The 17,836-nt window shown below is 43.6% G+C and overlaps 1 protein-coding gene across 11 annotated transcripts in view; it reads right to left on the bottom strand.

Moving 5' to 3' along the window:
* Nucleotides 1-17,836, bottom strand: part of PACS2 (phosphofurin acidic cluster sorting protein 2) — a 67,105-nt gene that overhangs the window by 22,664 nt on the left and 26,605 nt on the right. For 5 of the 11 annotated variants that reach the window (XM_031595737.2, XM_031595734.2, XM_031595727.2 and 2 more), the window contains exons 4-16: nt 16,706-16,831; nt 14,737-14,899; nt 13,656-13,729; nt 13,078-13,158; nt 10,789-10,848; nt 9,448-9,605; nt 7,806-7,896; nt 6,466-6,543; nt 5,582-5,703; nt 4,700-4,835; nt 4,043-4,147; nt 2,472-2,578; nt 1,684-1,838 (exon numbers count right to left, since the gene is read on the bottom strand). In XM_031595737.2, the coding sequence (XP_031451597.2) occupies nt 1,684-1,838; nt 2,472-2,578; nt 4,043-4,147; nt 4,700-4,835; nt 5,582-5,703; nt 6,466-6,543; nt 7,806-7,896; nt 9,448-9,605; nt 10,789-10,848; nt 13,078-13,158; nt 13,656-13,729; nt 14,737-14,899; nt 16,706-16,831 (1,456 nt within the window). The remainder of the gene's footprint in view (nt 1-1,683; nt 1,839-2,471; nt 2,579-4,042; nt 4,148-4,699; nt 4,836-5,581; nt 5,704-6,465; nt 6,544-7,805; nt 7,897-9,447; nt 9,606-10,788; nt 10,849-13,077; nt 13,159-13,655; nt 13,730-14,736; nt 14,900-16,705; nt 16,832-17,836) is intronic. The other 6 variants (XM_031595732.2, XM_031595733.2, XM_031595738.2 and 3 more) reach the window with 6 other exon arrangements.

Here is a 17,836-nt window from a genome sequence, read left to right as displayed (position 1 = left end):
TGGCTCTTCTGTCATAGCAGCATGGAGTTGTGGACTAAAAAGCTCAAACCATCTTAGAAAAATAAAACAAAAGCAACTCTTTCCCAATCCTACTTTGAAGGTGCTGCTATCAGCTGAAAGTTTTTTCCCTTTAAGACATCCATGGCGTGGTCACCATTCTGTCTTTGGTGTTTTTTCAATTGTCAGAAAAAAGAGGCTGCTCCTCCATCACTTTAATGAGATGCCAGAATGCTGGCCAGAAATAAGCATCTCATCTGACCAGGAAATACTGCAGACTATGGGGAAGGTCCTGATAGAGAAGCTTCTATATTTGAAGTACATTCAAAAAACATTCACAGATCTGAAGTAATTGCATTATAAACTTAGAGTGCTTTATTTTTTTTTTTTTTAACTATCAGTGTTTTAAGATTAAAAAAAGAGTCCTCCAAACATTATCTAAGCTTTATGTATCACCTTCAGAAAGGGAATATTTTCAGATCATTAAAAACTGCAGATGAAAAACTCCACTTTGAATGCAAGGTGAGAGGCAGCATGTGAGAACCAAAATCCTCAACCACACAGAGTCCTACTCAAAGCAAAGTTAAGCCTGCAGAAAATCTTTTTCCTCATCTGTGTTTCTACTACTTAAAGGATTCTCTCTCCTATTCCTGCTGACCCCTTTGGACACAAAATGCCCTTCTTACAGAAGGATCCAGCTCTCATTTTGTCTTCTCCACACGACTTGTCCAACTCTCACCACTATCTCAATAGCCAAATCCCCACTGCATGGGGTGCTGGGCAGCAACTTGTGGTGCCTATAGGAATGCCAGCAGCTGCTTCCAAACCTGAAAGGAGTGCTAGGAAAAGCACTTTCCAACATTACTGCCCCACCCAAGAACCCTGCTCACACAAGACAAGCCTCAGACTAGCCCAGCTTCTGGCCTCATACACCTACAATCACAGCACTGCCCAGATGCCCCTGTCCGTAAGCAGTAATGAAAGCCTGCTCCCCCCCAGCCTCTCTGCTATAACATTCCTCACATTTCTGCCCTCCACAAACCCTTAATGCTATTATCAGTCTGTCCCTGGGCATGAGGGATGCAAGCTAGGTTACTTCCCAGCCAGACAGGCTTGTCGAGCTGTTACAAGGGCTGAGATAAGGTGCTGGGAGATTGAGAGTAGAACCTGAGGAGAACAGCATGTGAAGGAAAGGTCAAAAGATGTGTGCAATTTGAATAATTTAAACTCTCAGCAGTTTCAAAGCCTTTAAAAAATATTTCATCTTCCCACTCCCCCATCAGAAACGTTTTCTGTGTTGGCCTCAGAGAGACCACAACAGTTACCACCTGGGGAAACAGTGCTCAACGAATTGAAGATTTCAGCCAGAGAAAGGCCTTCAAGAAAGAATATTATTCTGTGCATTATTCACTGTATCATGATAAAAAGACATATAGGAGCCTGCCCATATGGGAGAAAGGACTCAGCCCCTTACTGCAGGCAAAACATTTACAAGCAGACTTCGACATCAAGAACGAAGATGAAAATTCACTCACACGAGCAATGCAAGCATCAAACAACACTATGACATCTTTCTCGTTTAATAGCCATACACTTGGTCAAAGCCTTCAGGAGGACTACTGCTAAGGGAACACATCACATTTAACTCATTCATCTTTCTATGAAGAAAAATTGTTCCTTATTTACCTAGAGGGATGATCAAAAATCGCATGTAGCCAAGCCAGTCTGGGGTTTTGTGAGACAGCTGCTCTACAAAGAGCCTCAATACAGCACTGAGGTAATTCTGGGCTCCGGCCACTGCAATTTTAATTGGGCTTGGAGGCTGAGAATTGCAGTTACAGCTAGACAGAAGAAGAGGGAACATATTCGTAATTACACTTCCAACCAACTATTTCAGAACAGTTAAAAAAAATTGGTTAATAACTAAGGTAGAACACAGCTCATTCAATACACAAGGCAATATCACAATGATTATCAGAAGCACCATCAGTAAAAAGCAACATTGCTCAGTACTTTCCTAATTGGTTTTCCTGACTTCTTTCAAACATTTTAGTAGTCTATAAGGGGTTGGACTCAACAGTCTAGGTTGGGATGTACCAACTGCTGGGTCAGAACAGCCTGGGAAATGCCTCCAGAAATTGAGAACATTAACTAAGAATTAATTAGATCTTGACATTGGAGGCAGGCTCCACAGTACAATCTTGTAATATCAGTGCTGTCAATGTAAGGAGACTTGTATCCCCCCACACAATGAGGAACAGCAACACCTTGCAGGGCTGGTGAGTACTGAAGAACCACACTACTCTGACTTCAGGAGAGTAAATGGAGAAGTATTGGAAGGGAAAATTATTGCTCCAGTATCAGATGGAAAACTCCCTGAGCACTTGGGCATAGGAACTGAGAGGCTTTTAGTGCTGAGGACCACAAGCCCTCCTTTCTAGAGGAGACTCAACAAGCAGAGAGGCATAACTTACTATCGCTGTATCCTGGAGACAATAGTGCTGAAAGCTGCTTGAATATCAGCTGAGGAACACGTACAGACCACTGGCAAGGTATGCTTTTGTAAGACATCTGACAGGTACTAAGGAGAGAACAGAACATATTAAAGTCCTTCAGTTTGTCACAAGAAGAAAGTCTCATCTCCCCTACACTTCTATGAATCCTTACAACAAAGTGTGGGCATTCTCCCCATGACCAACATGTAGGTGACAACTCCTTCCCAAACACTTTTCTCCTGAGCATTAGTGAAAGAAAAGCTTGTCCTCTAGAAAAGTGGAGCCACTGCATCTGCTTGACAAACACTAACACTTCCTTCCTCCAGGACATGGCATTTTTGGTAATGCTGACTCTAGGAGAGAAATTCATATGGCTGCAGAGAGCAGGGCAGGAGCAGCAGGCTGTCTGCCTTACAGCCAGCACTGGGTAAGAGCAGATGTTCTTTACTCCCTTGTTTGTGAAGCTGAACATGCAGTGCTCTGATTTAAAAAGACAAATGCAATATTCTGCCTACCCTCAAGTACTTAAAAAAAAAAAGCAAAGACACTAACAACACATTCATTGTGATTGACTGCTCCCATTCCATGCAGCTCAGAGGAAATACAAGTTAAAAAACACTGAGTTCACATGGACATAACATTGATGAGACTCAGCAATTATCTCACATTATCTCACTGCCCCACTAACCCATGCACCACAGCCAATCCCATCTTTGTCTCATCCGATACTGAAGGCAATGCTGGAGGAGACATACACAACTTTCTCTCCAACTTTGGAAAACATTTCTCCAAGTAAAGAGCAGCTGGAACCAGCAGCTCAACTGGTATTTTTCATCTCTTACACACTGAGACCCCAGTCCTTTCAAAAGCAGAATGTGAAATCAGTCAACATACTTCCAAAAACCTGGTATAAGCCCACAGTTAATCAGTTTTCACGCGCCTCTTCTGTATACATTCATGACTCAGACTAAGGATCAGAAAAGAGCAAAATTTTTTCCAACACCCATCCAAATCCACTGCAAATGACTCCACATTGCCACCGTAAGAGACAAGTGCTCAGTTCTCCTTAACAGAAGTATCACACACTAAAAAAAGATGTGATAACACATCCCCAGCCAGGAATCACAAGAATGCATGCAAGACAATACTGCTGAGCTATTTTCTCCTGTGGTCATCACCTGAGCCCAGGAAAATCAGTCTAAACCACAAGTCAGCCTTCTCTGCTTCCTTTGTCCCACCCTACCAGAGCTGAGAAGCAAATGCTTGAATGCAAGAGTGAAGCCACACCCAGCGTGCTGCTAACCCAAAGAAATGGCATTTCATAGAACAGAAGAAAACAGTTTTTCCAGAGAAAAACTAAGTAGCAAAACCTTAAAAGATCCATAGCATCTCCTGGTCAAAGTGATCCAAGCATGCTGCAACTCCCCTGCACCACCACTGCCCTTCCAACCAGGGAGCAAAGCCTACTAGGTCAGTGGTAAAGCACAAGACCGGTCCATTCCCAGTGATAAACAGCCAAAGTGAACTGATAGCACGTCTCCTGCCTTTACCTGTCCTTGCCAATCTGAAGTATTGACAAGAATAATGTTTTCTGGCAGCTGGTCGTCAGAAACCAGGATGTGATTTAGTTGGTCATACACAGTTTTCCTGGGGATCTGGAAATGAAGACACAGAACAGAACAGTAGGAGATATCGTTCTAACCCTCAAAGCTTTGTCTGTCATTGCTCCTTCTGCTGTGCACTTTTCTTAAAGTCACTTTATGCCAACTAACAGTAGCTCAAGGAATTCTGGATTTACAGAAGCCAGCAAAAATCTTTATCAAGGAGGGAGTTAACAGAGTCCCACAGTTGAAAAGAGCATTACACAGAGATACTTTACATAAATCAGTCTCCATTGCAAATCCTTGCAATTTGCCTTATTTCAAAGGAGTAATTCCTCAATACATCCCTATTTGTTACTCATGACAACAATCCATTCCAGTGTTTTCAGTTTATGGCTGGCTGACAAAGCAACAAGCTGGCAAAAACCAGCAGACAGGATGGAAGGTACAATATCAGCCAAGAAGTAAATTCCCTCCTTCCTGGAGCTGCAGGGTTCAGCTACTTTCCAGCAGGGACAGCACTTTGGCCAGAAGGAAAGGGACTGCAGGAGGCAGATGGAAAAGACAAAAACTGAGTGGTTGGATAAAAAGCAATATTTTTCACACCTGTAAGTGGTGCCGGGTGTCTGGAGATCGTTCATTGTCCAGGCTGTTTGCTCTCTCATTCTGTGGCCTCACTGGCTGCCTCTCCTTCAGAGATGTGCTTCTTCCCCGACGTCCAGTTTGCTTCCCTTCAGACCTGCTAGAAATAGGTGCTTTCAGTCCATGCTTGACTCATATCTGAGCAAGATTCATCCCCAAATTCCTGAATCACCCCCACCTGGCAACCTCAGCAATTTAACGCCAGGCACTGGAGAATCATGCATGGAAATGTGAGGCAGCAGGAAACCTGCTAATTCTGCATCTAATGGTACAGAAGTTACAGAGAAGAAAGTTCAGCTGCAGAGTATTCCAAGCAAACTTTCACAGCCCATATCAAGAGCCACACCACCACTCTGCTAATTGCCACACCAGCATAATGCAATCTAGCTACACAAACAGCAGACACAAACCCTAGAGCACAAAAATACCTCTTCAAAAAAGCATCTATTTTCTTGAAATAACCAAAGAAACTATATGGTTTCAACAGCCCACATTCACTCTGCCATTTGGGAACTCAGACTTAACAACTACCTTTAAAGCCAAAATCTGCATCAGACAACTTATCTTTGAGCGTGAAGCCCCAGAGTAAATGGTTGGACTACATGATCTTAAAGGGTCTTTTCCAACCTTAATGATTCTATGATCTCTGAGCAACATCAGAATAAGATTGCTCTGTGGCTCTTAGAATGCATTTATCAAGCACCCAAGTTCCTCCTCTCTCAAGCACCTGAACACAAGGCTGGTCTCCCTGCTTGACCTAAAGATCATACTGAACAAGTGATAGCAGGCTGTTCATGGCTTCCCAAGGAGCCTTGCAGCAGCTGCAGTGCTGTGTCACTGCTCTACCTGGTGGATGGGATAATGAGGGACTCCGTCTTGGTGATCTTCCCGCTGGGTGGGAGCTTCTCAACAAACACATCTGGTGCAGGAAGTTCTGCTTCTTGGACCTCAGCTTGCTGGTTAGACTCCTGCAAACACACACAGAACCACATGAGGAACAAATACTTCCCTCTCTCACTACTGCAAGGGCTTGCAGGAGACACGCCAGCTTGGCTCTGGCTGGGCCACGTTCAGCCTCTTCCTTGCAGACACACTGCTCACTGCCAAGGGGACAAGCCAACACTGGCTATCTTAGGCTCCCTGTTCTTAGTTCTGCCTCACAAGGGAGCTGGAGGCTGAAAAGGTGCTCAAAAATACTACTTTGGAGCAGGCACTCTCTCAACTCAAAGCCAAGGACAAGCTTCCTTATGCAACACTGATTAATTCAGTTTAGCCAAAAGAACCAGTGGAGAGAGAAACACATAAGAGAAAAATTACAAATAGCATATCTTCAGAAGAGCAAGTCAAGCTTTGGGATTTTTTCCCAGGACCAGCCAATTCAAACTGAAGGTGTCTGTCTGGTATAATGCACCAGCTTTGAGGATACTTTTCATGACGAGACACATGCTCAGTAGCATACTTCAGTCCAGCTTTCTTCAAATCAAGAGAAAGACTGTTTATAAATGGAAGGCCATGTAGAGCATTTTAATTTCAGAAGGCTGAAAGATGAGAACCTCTGACAACTGAGGTCAGGAGGAGAGCCCAGCACTATCATCACTGCAGCTAATGTAATCTACACAGGTTGTGATGCATATGCAACTATAAGAATAGACAGACAAGCGCTACAGAATGCAGTTCACAGTTGACATTCAAACTGCCAGACAAAGTTAAGAAGCGACTTTCCAACTTACAAAAGAGACAGTGTCAGAAATACTGTCGTCTGCGTGTTTGGTTCCAAGACTCTTTGACTTTTCAGGCACTTCTACCTGCTTGAGAGGAGAAAACCGTTAGCAGGTTCAGCAGCAGCACAACTTTTCAGCCACACTCTCTGGATCAGATTGTTTGAAAGACAGTTTAAACATTGAGCAGCTCTGCAGGAGCACTTAGGCTCCTACCAGAACTGAATGCATTAGTATGGGACGTACCAAGGCAGCAGAAAAATCCTGCAAACATATTTAATGCAACAGTCACATTTAAAAACTGGGTAATGAAGGCCCATGAGAAGATCTGTTACCTACCCAAATGATGCAGGCACTGCAAGACCTCCCTCCCAGGTTCTACAGTTGTGGTACTAGACACAGTTAGGCATCACCCAGAACAGACTGCCCTGCAGCTGCTTCTCAGAAACAACCCTGGTGTTGCCACAGCCTCCCAGTGCTGCCAGGACCTGGCACGTTTTTGGTGACAACACAGAGGCAGATCAGACAAGGGATGCAATGGGTAATGGTCACAAATAAGAAATGTGTGTTTGGCAGACCAAGGGAGGGCGCTCAGGGAAAGGCCTGTACAAGGAGCCTCTATTCCAGGGCTTCTGGGTGCAGAGAAGTTAAGTCCAGACCCTGTGCATGTTCCTACTTCCTACCTGGGAGGAATGTTGCTGATTAGTGTTGTGAGGTGCTTCAGCACCTTCCCCCTTCGTTCAGTCTTAGAAACTCAGCACCTAAAACCCTCAAACAGATCTAATAACACTACATTAAGAAATGTACTACACCATACAGACTATAAAGAGAAGTCCTCCAGAATTCGGCTGTGCCTAGAATGCTCATCTAAATAGGGATGAGAAAGAGTGAGCTCACTAGCCTTCAGAATTCTCTCCCAGCCATGAAAAGGAACACAATATAATGTGGTAAAGGCTTCCCTGAGCACTGCCAGGGAGTCCCTAAAGCTCCCAGGCAACATCTCCCACCCCGGCTATTGCAAACACATGGGGATCTTGAGATACTTGTACCACTGGCAATTATTCAATACATAAACTGAAGATGTTCACTTGAGTTAATACTTTATTTGCATTAAAAATAAACCAAACCACGCTTTCTTCAGAATATTCGTGTCTCTGCATCCGAGTCTTCAGAGGAGGTCACAGATGGTGTCTATTTACACGTATAAACAGAGATGGTGCAGGTAACAAGGCTGAACACAGTAGGAAGATACCAGGCAGTCAGAGCACTTTAATTTCAAAAGGTATTTAGGTGGATAGACCTTGAGGCTGCTATATCAACTACAGGCAGATAACCTTCTTGAAACGACTTACAGGACTTGATGGCTCTCTCTGGCTCCTGATGCTGTGGATGCTACCGATTTCTGTCTGAGAGCTGGAGTGTGACAGTCCTTCAAAATAAGGTCTGAAGAAGAAAAGCAAAAACACCTTCTTGTTATTAATAACATTAGCAGAAAAAGTCCACAGCAAAAGAAATGTGATTGTTCCAAGGTGTCCTAACACTCCTCAGTTCCAGTAAGATTCAGAAGCCACTTTTGTTCCTCTGAATGAAAGAAAGGAAGGGGAAGGAGTCTCCAGCATAGCAAAGGAAATAGGAAAGTCTAAGGACATCTGTCTAGCCCTGACACTGACTGACCGACCTCCATTTAACGGCTCCAACACATCAGCTGTTTCACATTAAATCATATTCATAAAGCTCTCACAAGGAATGTTTGCATGCTCTCACGCTACATGCCAAACAGAAGTTTTTATTTCCATAAAATCTGGGATGGGCCCACGGGACCAGCATTTTCACACTGCAGGACAGAATGCACATTAACTTCACAGAGGCATTTGAGTTTTTCCTACCCCAAGCACCAGGTGCAAAGTTTCACACTGAGAATTTTGTTTCAGCTCTGCAAATGCTGACTGAACAACGTGCCATTCCAGGCAAGGTTTAGCTCTTGATGGAAAGACAGCAAGTGAAGGAGAATTACTGCCCCCCCACCCATACTCTGCTCATATGAGTAAGTGACTCTTGATGCTAACATGCATTTTATTTCCAGCTTGCATCTGGATTTGGCTGCCAGCCTTAGGATCCAATTACACATTTGCTCAATAAGATAAGATAGCACATACAATCAGATTGTGCTTCCATGTCAAAAGGCAGATCATCACAGAAGGCTTCAAGACTCAATTATGATTTAAGGAATTGATTCATTTTTTTTTCCCCAGGACAAAAAAGATGCCTACAGCCATCAGCATTTATCACGTTCCTTTCACAATATGAACATAAGAATCAGAGAAGACAAAGTGTCTCCCCAGGAGCAATTAGAAGTGATCCCTGGCTCAGTTACACAAAGCTGCCAAATATCAGCACCTACAAAAGCTAGTTCAGAACAGGCTTGGGTGTATCTACCTATGCTATGGTCAGTTCCCCTTGGGCTCTGAAGAACTCCTTTGTTTCCTGCAGTTCTGATTCTTTAGTCCCTATGAAGGCTTTTTCCACATAAGATCCTATCAGCTTTCCCAGAAAGACTGCCTTGCCTATCACAACTTTCTGCCTCTGCATCTTCTAACTGTTCTGCCCCAGCACCAGATTTCCCATCTGTTTCTACCACCTCTTCAAAACACTTGTGTACAATTTAATTCCACTGTCTTCCTGTCAGCAATTCCTACTCCTGTTGTCAGGTGGAAGGGCAAGCAGAATAACTGCACAGGGAACTATTTAAAAAAAACATGAAGGGAAGTTAGCTCACAAGCAGTCATTAAATTATCATAATGTACACTGGAGCTCTGACACCAGGTTGGGGAGTTGTGGTAATAAGATGGAAGGGTGTGAATAGAGCATCTAATCTGTGTTGATACTGCACACTGTCTTCTTTCAGTTCCAGCTCTTGGGAGACTGAGTCCCAGACAGCTGCCCAAACTGACTACTCTGCAGGGGACTGCCCAGCATCAGCCATGCCATACTTACTTTAACTTTGGCTTTGGAGTGCTCAAAACACTGTCATCATCTTCCATTTCTGGCCCACTGTCACTGGGGTTCTCTATATCCAACGTGTCATACAGAAGGTCCAAGTCCTCCTCCACCTCTGGAACATGCTCTGCAGGATCCTGCTCTGAATCCAGAACCTACGTGCAGGAGAAAAGTAGGCATTGTTCACTAGGAGTCAAACAGATCTGGTGTCACAGGAGATCCCTTCATGGCTGCAGTGCACCAGGCTTAGATTCTGTTTCTAGTGCAAGGATACTATATCTAGCAGAAACATTAAGCATACCAGGAGTGCTTGCTGAGGGCAAAGCTGTCAGTGTCTGGTTAAGCAACACTTACCTATTAGGTTAGGTATCCATGGACAAGCTATTAACCATATATCATGTCAATCGGTCAATCATGTTCTATAAACAAAGCCTTAAGAAGGCACCCAACAGAGTCCCAGTTTTCTTAGAAAAAGTACAGAAATGTGGTACTGCAAAATGAGTATTGCATCTTGGGTATTCACCTCCTGATTTTGTATGTGGTACCCAACCAGGCAGAAAAGTAACAACAATGTCCACAGGAGGCATCAGAAACCTGGACAAGGATCAACTGCAACCCAAACATAAATCTGAAGAAAACACAAATCTCACATCAAAACTCCCCTAGGTTTCTCTACACATACAGCATAAGCATACAGGTATACACAGCTCTGAGTTTGCTCTTCTAATAAGAGCTCCAGAAAAACAACAGCTCAGCTGGCTGAGACCTCAGATATGGGTGCTGACGCTGCTGAGCTAACTTGGGAAGAATAGCAAAGCTAACAGGACTGTTTGGAAGCATAAGAAAGCACAGGCCGCAATATCTGCACACAGACACAGCCAAATGAGTCTTTAAGTACCTAATTTAAAAACTGTTAATGTTATGCAGGCTCTTGGGTTCAGGACCTCTTTCATTTTTAGCTCTGACCAGAAAACTGTATTTCCTGTAAGATTATCAAAGCAGTGGTGATTTAACTTCACAAGCAACATACACAGCACACTGCTTGCCTTTGAATTGGTCAAAGACAGTTTTGAAGACTGCTTTGAAATTAATGGGTAAATAAATGTTTGCCAAAATCTACACTTGATAAAATTTGATCTAGAAAACTTTTGATGACATTTTAAAGTTGGCCCTCAAGCCTCCATGCAAGGTCAGGGTACCATGACAGATTATATCAACTGCAAAATGAATGGACCCTGGGAGAAACAGGAGAATGTTCCTGGGGACTACAGCAGGGATCACACCGAAGAGGTGAGAGAGCAAAATGCAGACAGAAAGGTTCTACAACACATTACTCACCTCATCAGACACTTTAAATCTCTTCAGCAATGCCACAACCTTCTGCTTGAAGTTCTGTTGCTGCAAGTCAAAGACATTTTGACATGAGTAAAGCATCACTGAACTGCTTTCTCCCAGTGTGTAAGAAGCCCAGGCACATGACACTGGTGCTCTAGCTGCCACTTCAAGTCAAAGAGACTGCTGGCACCACAAACCAAGTCCCTGCTGTTAACATATTGAAAACAGCTTTTCCAGACCTATGACACTTTCTATACTGCCTTACAACAAGCTAGGTCCTACTATGCTAAACCTAAGCAACCTTCTGGTCCTGATGAATGGCATACCACACCTGGTTGGACGCATAGAGGACAGCAAACTTTTGGCAAGCATCTGAGAGTCAACTTTTCTGGTTCTTAACATAGTGAAACAACATACACATCTATCCACTAACTCAAAGCACAAATGTAGTTTCTAACAACAAAGCACTTCTTTACCCTGTTGCAGTTCAACCTAGCAGGCTTGCTTATATGACTAGTACCACTGCAGAAAAGTTGTGAGGCTTGTTCTTACAACCTGCCTATCAGAAAAACATTTTCTAAGTCTGACATTGCCAGATTCCAGACAAAGCAGTCACCTAACCCAAAAGAACACAAGCCAAACCGTTGCACTTCCTTTGTGTATATTTGCCCCTAAGAGCTATTTTTCTCTGGTAGAACCAAACAGCTGAGATTTATTATGAGCTACTGAGCCACTCTCAGTCACTGACCAAACTAATATGTACGCTCTTAAGAGAAGGTACAGGAGACACAGGTGAGAGAGCTGGTACAGGGCATTTAAAGTGGTATCCCTGTGTCAGCAGGAAAGGCAAGAGAAATGGTTGGCACCAGGCCACGGCTGGGTGAAGAAAGTTGTTTGCTGGCTTGCCTGTATCTCATGGGAGCTTCCCTAGTAAACTCTACTGGTCCCACAACTCCAGCCCTAAGCACTTCACAATGCCCAAGTCTCCAAAATTCACCTTTTACCACTGCACTCAAATCCTGTAAGCTGCTGCCACCTTCTTGACAGCTGAAGTTGAGATGAAATGAAAGGTTCAAACAAGACCATTCAACGAATGGTCCCCATTCACTGACAGCAATGAGATGCTCTCTTTTTAGAGTTGTCCTTTGACTCAGGATGTCAAGGAAAAACATCCATCATGCAGATCAGCTTGGACCAGCATGGCACTGTGCAGAAGGAGCACACACAACAGACAGTAGCTAAGGCAACATGGCAAGAGTTGTTCTCTGGCCTGAATGGTCTGTCAGTCAGAATACAGGAGACCTGCTGAGGCTGATGTTAAATTTACTGGCAGCACTTAATCCAGACTTGCACCAGCCCTATGCACTGGAGATTCAGTGGTTCAATGGTCAGGGACAGAAAGACATTCTCATCATTAAGTTAGTAACCATGGGGTCACCTGCTGTCACTAATGCCTGTAAACAATATTAAAGACATCAAGGATATGAGGTAGTATGCTCCTAATCTTATGTAGTCTTTTTAATTGCAGGTTCAGATCAAAAAAGTGTTTATTCAAGATCTTTTAAAACATGGATTTGAGAAGCAGCTTTGCAGAAGGTACAAATCATCTCCAAACATATTTCAAAGTCCAAAAAAACCCCCACAAACAACAAACCTAGCCCATCCTTGGCAATAGCTCAAAATCACATCACAGACATGCACAAACACTGGTGTAGGCAGAAGGCCACATTGTGCATTACAGTGCAGTCAAGCGCAGGTCAATGCTCCACATGGAAGTTCAGTTTTGCAGGCAAACACATGCTTGCTGTCAGAGAACAGATGGCTGGCTGCATGCTACTCACCAAAGCCTTCAATATCCAGCTACTTCTTTGGCCTCAACATGCATCACCTCAGGTTCATCTGTTTGGCTCCAGACCCTAACTGAACTTCATTCTGAAACTTTCCTATGGGTCTCTCCCATGCAGAGCACAAACAGAAGATCTTTCCTTTGCTTAAGCCTACTTTCAGGATCATGTGAGCACAGATCTTGCCCTGGCTTTGTTATGGGGCTGATTTTCACATACTTCTATGATTTTTGGAGCACCCTAACCTTGCAGCTAAAGAACACTCAAGATACACACATCACGGACTGCTCCACTCCTTGATCTGATAGCTTCTGCTGGCTCTTCACATACTGCGACCATGCCCCCAGGCTCCCTGCCAGCATTTCTAGCACTGCTGCTCCCACAGGCCACATGCACTGCACATCCTAGCCAAACCCCATCAGTGTTAGTAAAACTAATTTCCACCGACCCTGGTTATGGACGTCGTTCTTACTATCGATCTCCGCTGCTTCTTGGGCTTCCCCAGCTCGTACTCATCATCATCCAAATCCTGAACAGAAAGAGGATTCCTTTGTTACCTTTGTGGTTCGGGAACACACGATCGTTTAAGTCCTAACAACATTCCCTCTATTAACCTGCTGCTCTGTCTTGCAGACCTTCAGCATTTGCTTCATTTTTCTGCAGGTACTAAAGACTAAAATCTGACTCAGATCCCACCAGCCCTTAAGTTACAGCTGGGGGCCTGGCCAGGCTCTTTGAACCCAATCAGCATTACAGAAATAATCTGCCTTGACACAATTGAGCAGATAAATCCAATATTTTAGTGTTTAAAGGGGACTCAAGACAACACATAAGGGGATAAATCACAGCACGGTGAAAGAAATGGGTTGCTGTGCATCTCCATTCTGCTACTGCAGCTCAACATTTGGTGACAGTCTCACACTATCACAGCTTACCCAAGGAAACAGACTTATCATTTCAAGCGGAAGCTGAGAGTACATGCTCTACAGAAGCTCTCACAGGAAGAAGCCATGCCCTTAACAGTACCTGGCCCTGCACGGCATCATCACTGGCCTCCTGCTCAGAAGAGAAGCTCTCATACTCTTCCTCGGAATAGTTATCTGAAAGGAAAGAAGGGAGAGATCCCATGAAACTCCTTTAATGCTTAGAGAAAAATCTCATCTGAAGAGCAGAGAAAACCAACTAACAGTCACAAACCAAGAAAGGAGGCACATAATGAAATGCTTGCTTCTTTATCTTTTATCTGTGTTAGAACCAATGAGATGGGAACATCCTGGAGATGAGGAACAAGGAGAAACACTTGTAGTAAGAAGGATAGATCAACACAGAGATAAGACTCCTTAGAATACCATTCCCTTTTCTCTGGAAAGAATCACCTGGCAAACAACAGCAAGTAAGGCGTTTTTCCCACATGGGAAAGAATTTTTCCCCCTTAGAGAGCCTAACTATCTTCAGAAGACATGCCAAGAGAGTCTAAACTCTATTGAAATGACACTTAAGGTGACCTGCCTAGCCTTAGGCAGCAACACGTGCATCTGAATACACTGCCTCCAACAGGTCACTCTGCTGGCAGCGAGCAGAACGCTGCTACTACAGAGAAGGTGGAAGACTGTCACAAACAGAAACCCAAGTACTTTCCTACATAGTGAGCAACACTGGGATTTACTCTCATTAAACCAGATCATATTCCGTTTTAAAAAATGGCAGCTTTGTAGGCATTATGTAAGTTAACATATGTTGTAGAACAAGGAAGGAAAAAAAGTTAGAATAGCAGCTTAAATGTGCATGTCCTGAACGTGACACTGTTAGCCATATGAGGAGCTACAGGTTCTCAACACACCCACCAGTAATGCTGGAAGAGCACAGACCTAACTTGCTGGATGGCTTAAGTCTTGTGTGAACCTTTGACAACCCCTAACACCAGCAGCCATGCTCCTTGCCTACACATAAAAGGTTGTCACAAGTTGGTTTTCTTTGCAGTAACCAGTTAAAGATACAAGCATAGGTACAAGCCTCATTCTTCCCACGAAGTATCTAAGCTCAAGTGGAATTAACTCCAGTTAGTTCAGGATGGCATTAGTCCCCAGAGCATGCAGTTGTACTTCACCTGTAGACTTGATTTTCTGGCTGGCCTGCATACTGCTGTCTTCATGGTCAATTGGTTGACTTGACAAGGAGAAGATCCAGATTTCTGCTACCTTCACTGCAGCTTCTTTGATGTTGCTGAAAAGGCTCAGTACCTGGCCACCTTCTGTGGGGTGCTGCATGACCTGGGACAGAAATCACGCACAACAAATCTGCATTTAAATGTATTTAAACTTGCACCATTTGTATTCTGCAAGAGTTATTTATGTTAATAAAGTTACTCCAGATTTCCAAATAGAGAAGTCAGAGAACACCCTGCAACTGCAGGAGCCACATGCAGGCAACAGACAATGCCAGCTGAAATTTTAGTTGACTGCTAATGCAAGTGGTGGAAGGAAAGGAAAAATTTTCTGAGCTTAACAGTTGATTAGCTCACCCACAAAACACAATCTTGAATACCTCATTACTATGTATTTGCTTCCATGGAATAGTACTGATTTGAATCATCAAGTTACCAACCTTCAGAACCTTCACAGTTGAGGAACTTAAAAGCAAAAAAAAACCCACCAAAATTATCAGTGGGATACACAGCAAAGTGCTTCCTAAAGCAAAAATTCCTGCTCCACAATCTTGGAGGAGATGGCCATACTGGCCTAATTAAGTGGTGACTCCTAAGACATGGTGGATGCAGACACATCTCAGTGTGGGTTTCTCACTGCAGCTGTCTTCCCTTTGACACCCACAGCTCTCAGAGCTTTCCTCAGAACCTAAGACTGAGGTTCTTCTCTTGTCCCACCAGACACAGCAATTGCTTCCCCATCCCCACTTGCCTGAACTTCAGCTTCCTATCACATACCAGGCTTTAAAATGACCTGAGCTGATGAGGAACATATGCCCTCTCAGGTTCATGCTTTCACTAACTTTTCATCACTTTGTTTTCTTTCAACTCCTATAATAACTTTGTGTGTGTCAGTGCTGTGCAGGGGTCACTTAACTATGAACTGCAAAGAGAGGGAGGCTTCTAAAAGGATACAGCATTTGTTTACCCGAAGTCTTCAATTTCTGAAATATTCCAGATGAGCTGGAAAGTAACTGTTTTGCAACAAAGCAAACTTTTGGAAATGCATGACCTTCTAACCTCAGTCAGCTGACATTACAAAAAAGACATAAGAAAAACCACGCACAGCAGCAAATGCCCAACACTCAGAAGCTCACTGATGGATCTAATTAATGGGGCCACACATTTTCTGCCTTACAGCAACAGTCAATTTCTAGCTCTTAAACTAAACGTGGTACAGGTTGCCTATTGGACTATAAATAAGAATTTGGACAGTTCAGATGAGGAGATCTACATTTAATACAAGTCTAAGAGAAGCTTAACTTAAACAACAGAAGCATTCTTTATAATAAATTAACACTGCAATAACTCACTACAGCATAACATTAATTTACAGGTAGAAACAATGGAAGTATTTATTGGCAGACTGCAGTCTGATGAAATACATTGCTGCTTCACTGAACCTGGAAGGCCTGTCCAAGTGACCTTAACAGCCTTGTTTCCACAAATATGAAACATTTAACATTTAAGACAAATGTGTTAGTTCAGCTCAACCAAACATACTAATACAAAAGAAAATGCATTAGTATTGAAATACACACAGAAGTGTTCTGAATGCAAAGGGGATTTGAGCTGCATTTGGGTTAGTCAGTTTGGACCAAAACAAAAACAAACAAGATACACTCCATGAACATTGTAAGCTAATGAGCCTCAAGAATCCTTTAGCCTTCAATATGTTATCCAGAAAACATACAATATTACTACTCAGTACTAAGATCTGTTTAAAATATTGTTCTGTGAATTCTAATTAGCATTAAGATAGTTGCGTGAAATCCATCCAGGTACTTCTCAATAAGGAAAGTAATAACACTGGATTTAAAGTGATGGGAGAATCCCACTCTTCTAAGTATGGACCATGCCAAACACTGCTCACCTCAGCCATGTTGATAGACCCCACAGCCAGAGTCTTGTAGCCTAGAATGGTTCGGTTCTTGTATCGCTTCCGCCGCTGCAGCATGATCTGAAGCTTGTTGCCTTCTCTCTTCAAGAAGTGAGGGTACTGGGGTTGAAAATAGAAAGCAAAAGTTCATTATGTGCCTTGATTTTATCTCCCAAGCTGTCTGGTTCACAAGTAAACTCCATTCCTACACTGAACTAACCTTCAACCTGCAACCCTACATTCATTACCCCAAGGAAGAAATCATTTCTGACTCTCATTTTAAAAACACAGCTTTTGTAAAGCTCTGCCACAGAACCCAAGTGCCACACAAGGGATTAGTGGGCATGGGGAGAGCTCAGGTAATCCCACATCCTTGCTTTTGTAGTCCCAGGACAGGGGGCAGCTCAGGCCTTGTATGTCTGCATTACACAGAGGGTGAGGCACTGTGGTACCCACCAGGAGCTGACAAAACAATCCTGGTTGTTCTGTTTCAAAGGGCTGAGCCCAAGTCCAGTCCCAAAGAGACGAGCATCCTCCAAGAGATGGGCTGCAGAAAGGAGAACCTCATTGCAGAAACCCTAATTGCACACCGGATATTCTTAAGTGAAGGATACTTCGTCTCGCTATTTTATTTTTTTTTCCACTTTGGGAAATTGTGAGAGTAACTTCCTGTCTCTTAAAAAGCTTGATAAATACAACTGCTGAGTTCCACCAGAAACCTGGAGATATTAATTTGTAGTCCAGAGCAGGCCTGACTGCTGCGCAGAGAGCCGGGAGCAGTGGCCGTGCAAACAAGCAGAATACTAATTAACTGATTGCTCTGCAAGGATGGGATTGACTGCCTTGCATGAGGCAGCAGCCCTGTGGAAGAGAGGAACAGCAGTCCATGTAATTAAAATGCATTTGCATCCAAACACAAATTTAGTGTGACTTCACAGATCTGTAACACTGAAGTTATTGAGGACTGGGGCTGGCAGCGGGGACTCAGAAGGCAAGAGGCACCTTTTGCATTCAAACCTCCCACCCTCCTGCAGTTGAGACCCTACCAAGTGTTGGGAAGGCAGTAGGGAAGAGGGATTCCTTGCTCTCAGCTGGAGGCACTGGGGTCCTCTGAGGCTGCTTAAG

Source organism: Phasianus colchicus, chromosome 9, assembly GCF_987193195.1.
Source record: "Phasianus colchicus chromosome 9, bPhaCol1.hap1.1, whole genome shotgun sequence".
Taxonomy (NCBI): domain Eukaryota; kingdom Metazoa; phylum Chordata; class Aves; order Galliformes; family Phasianidae; genus Phasianus; species Phasianus colchicus.
Note: the sequence above shows the minus strand (reverse complement) of the source record. Positions and strands in the feature narration are given on the sequence as shown.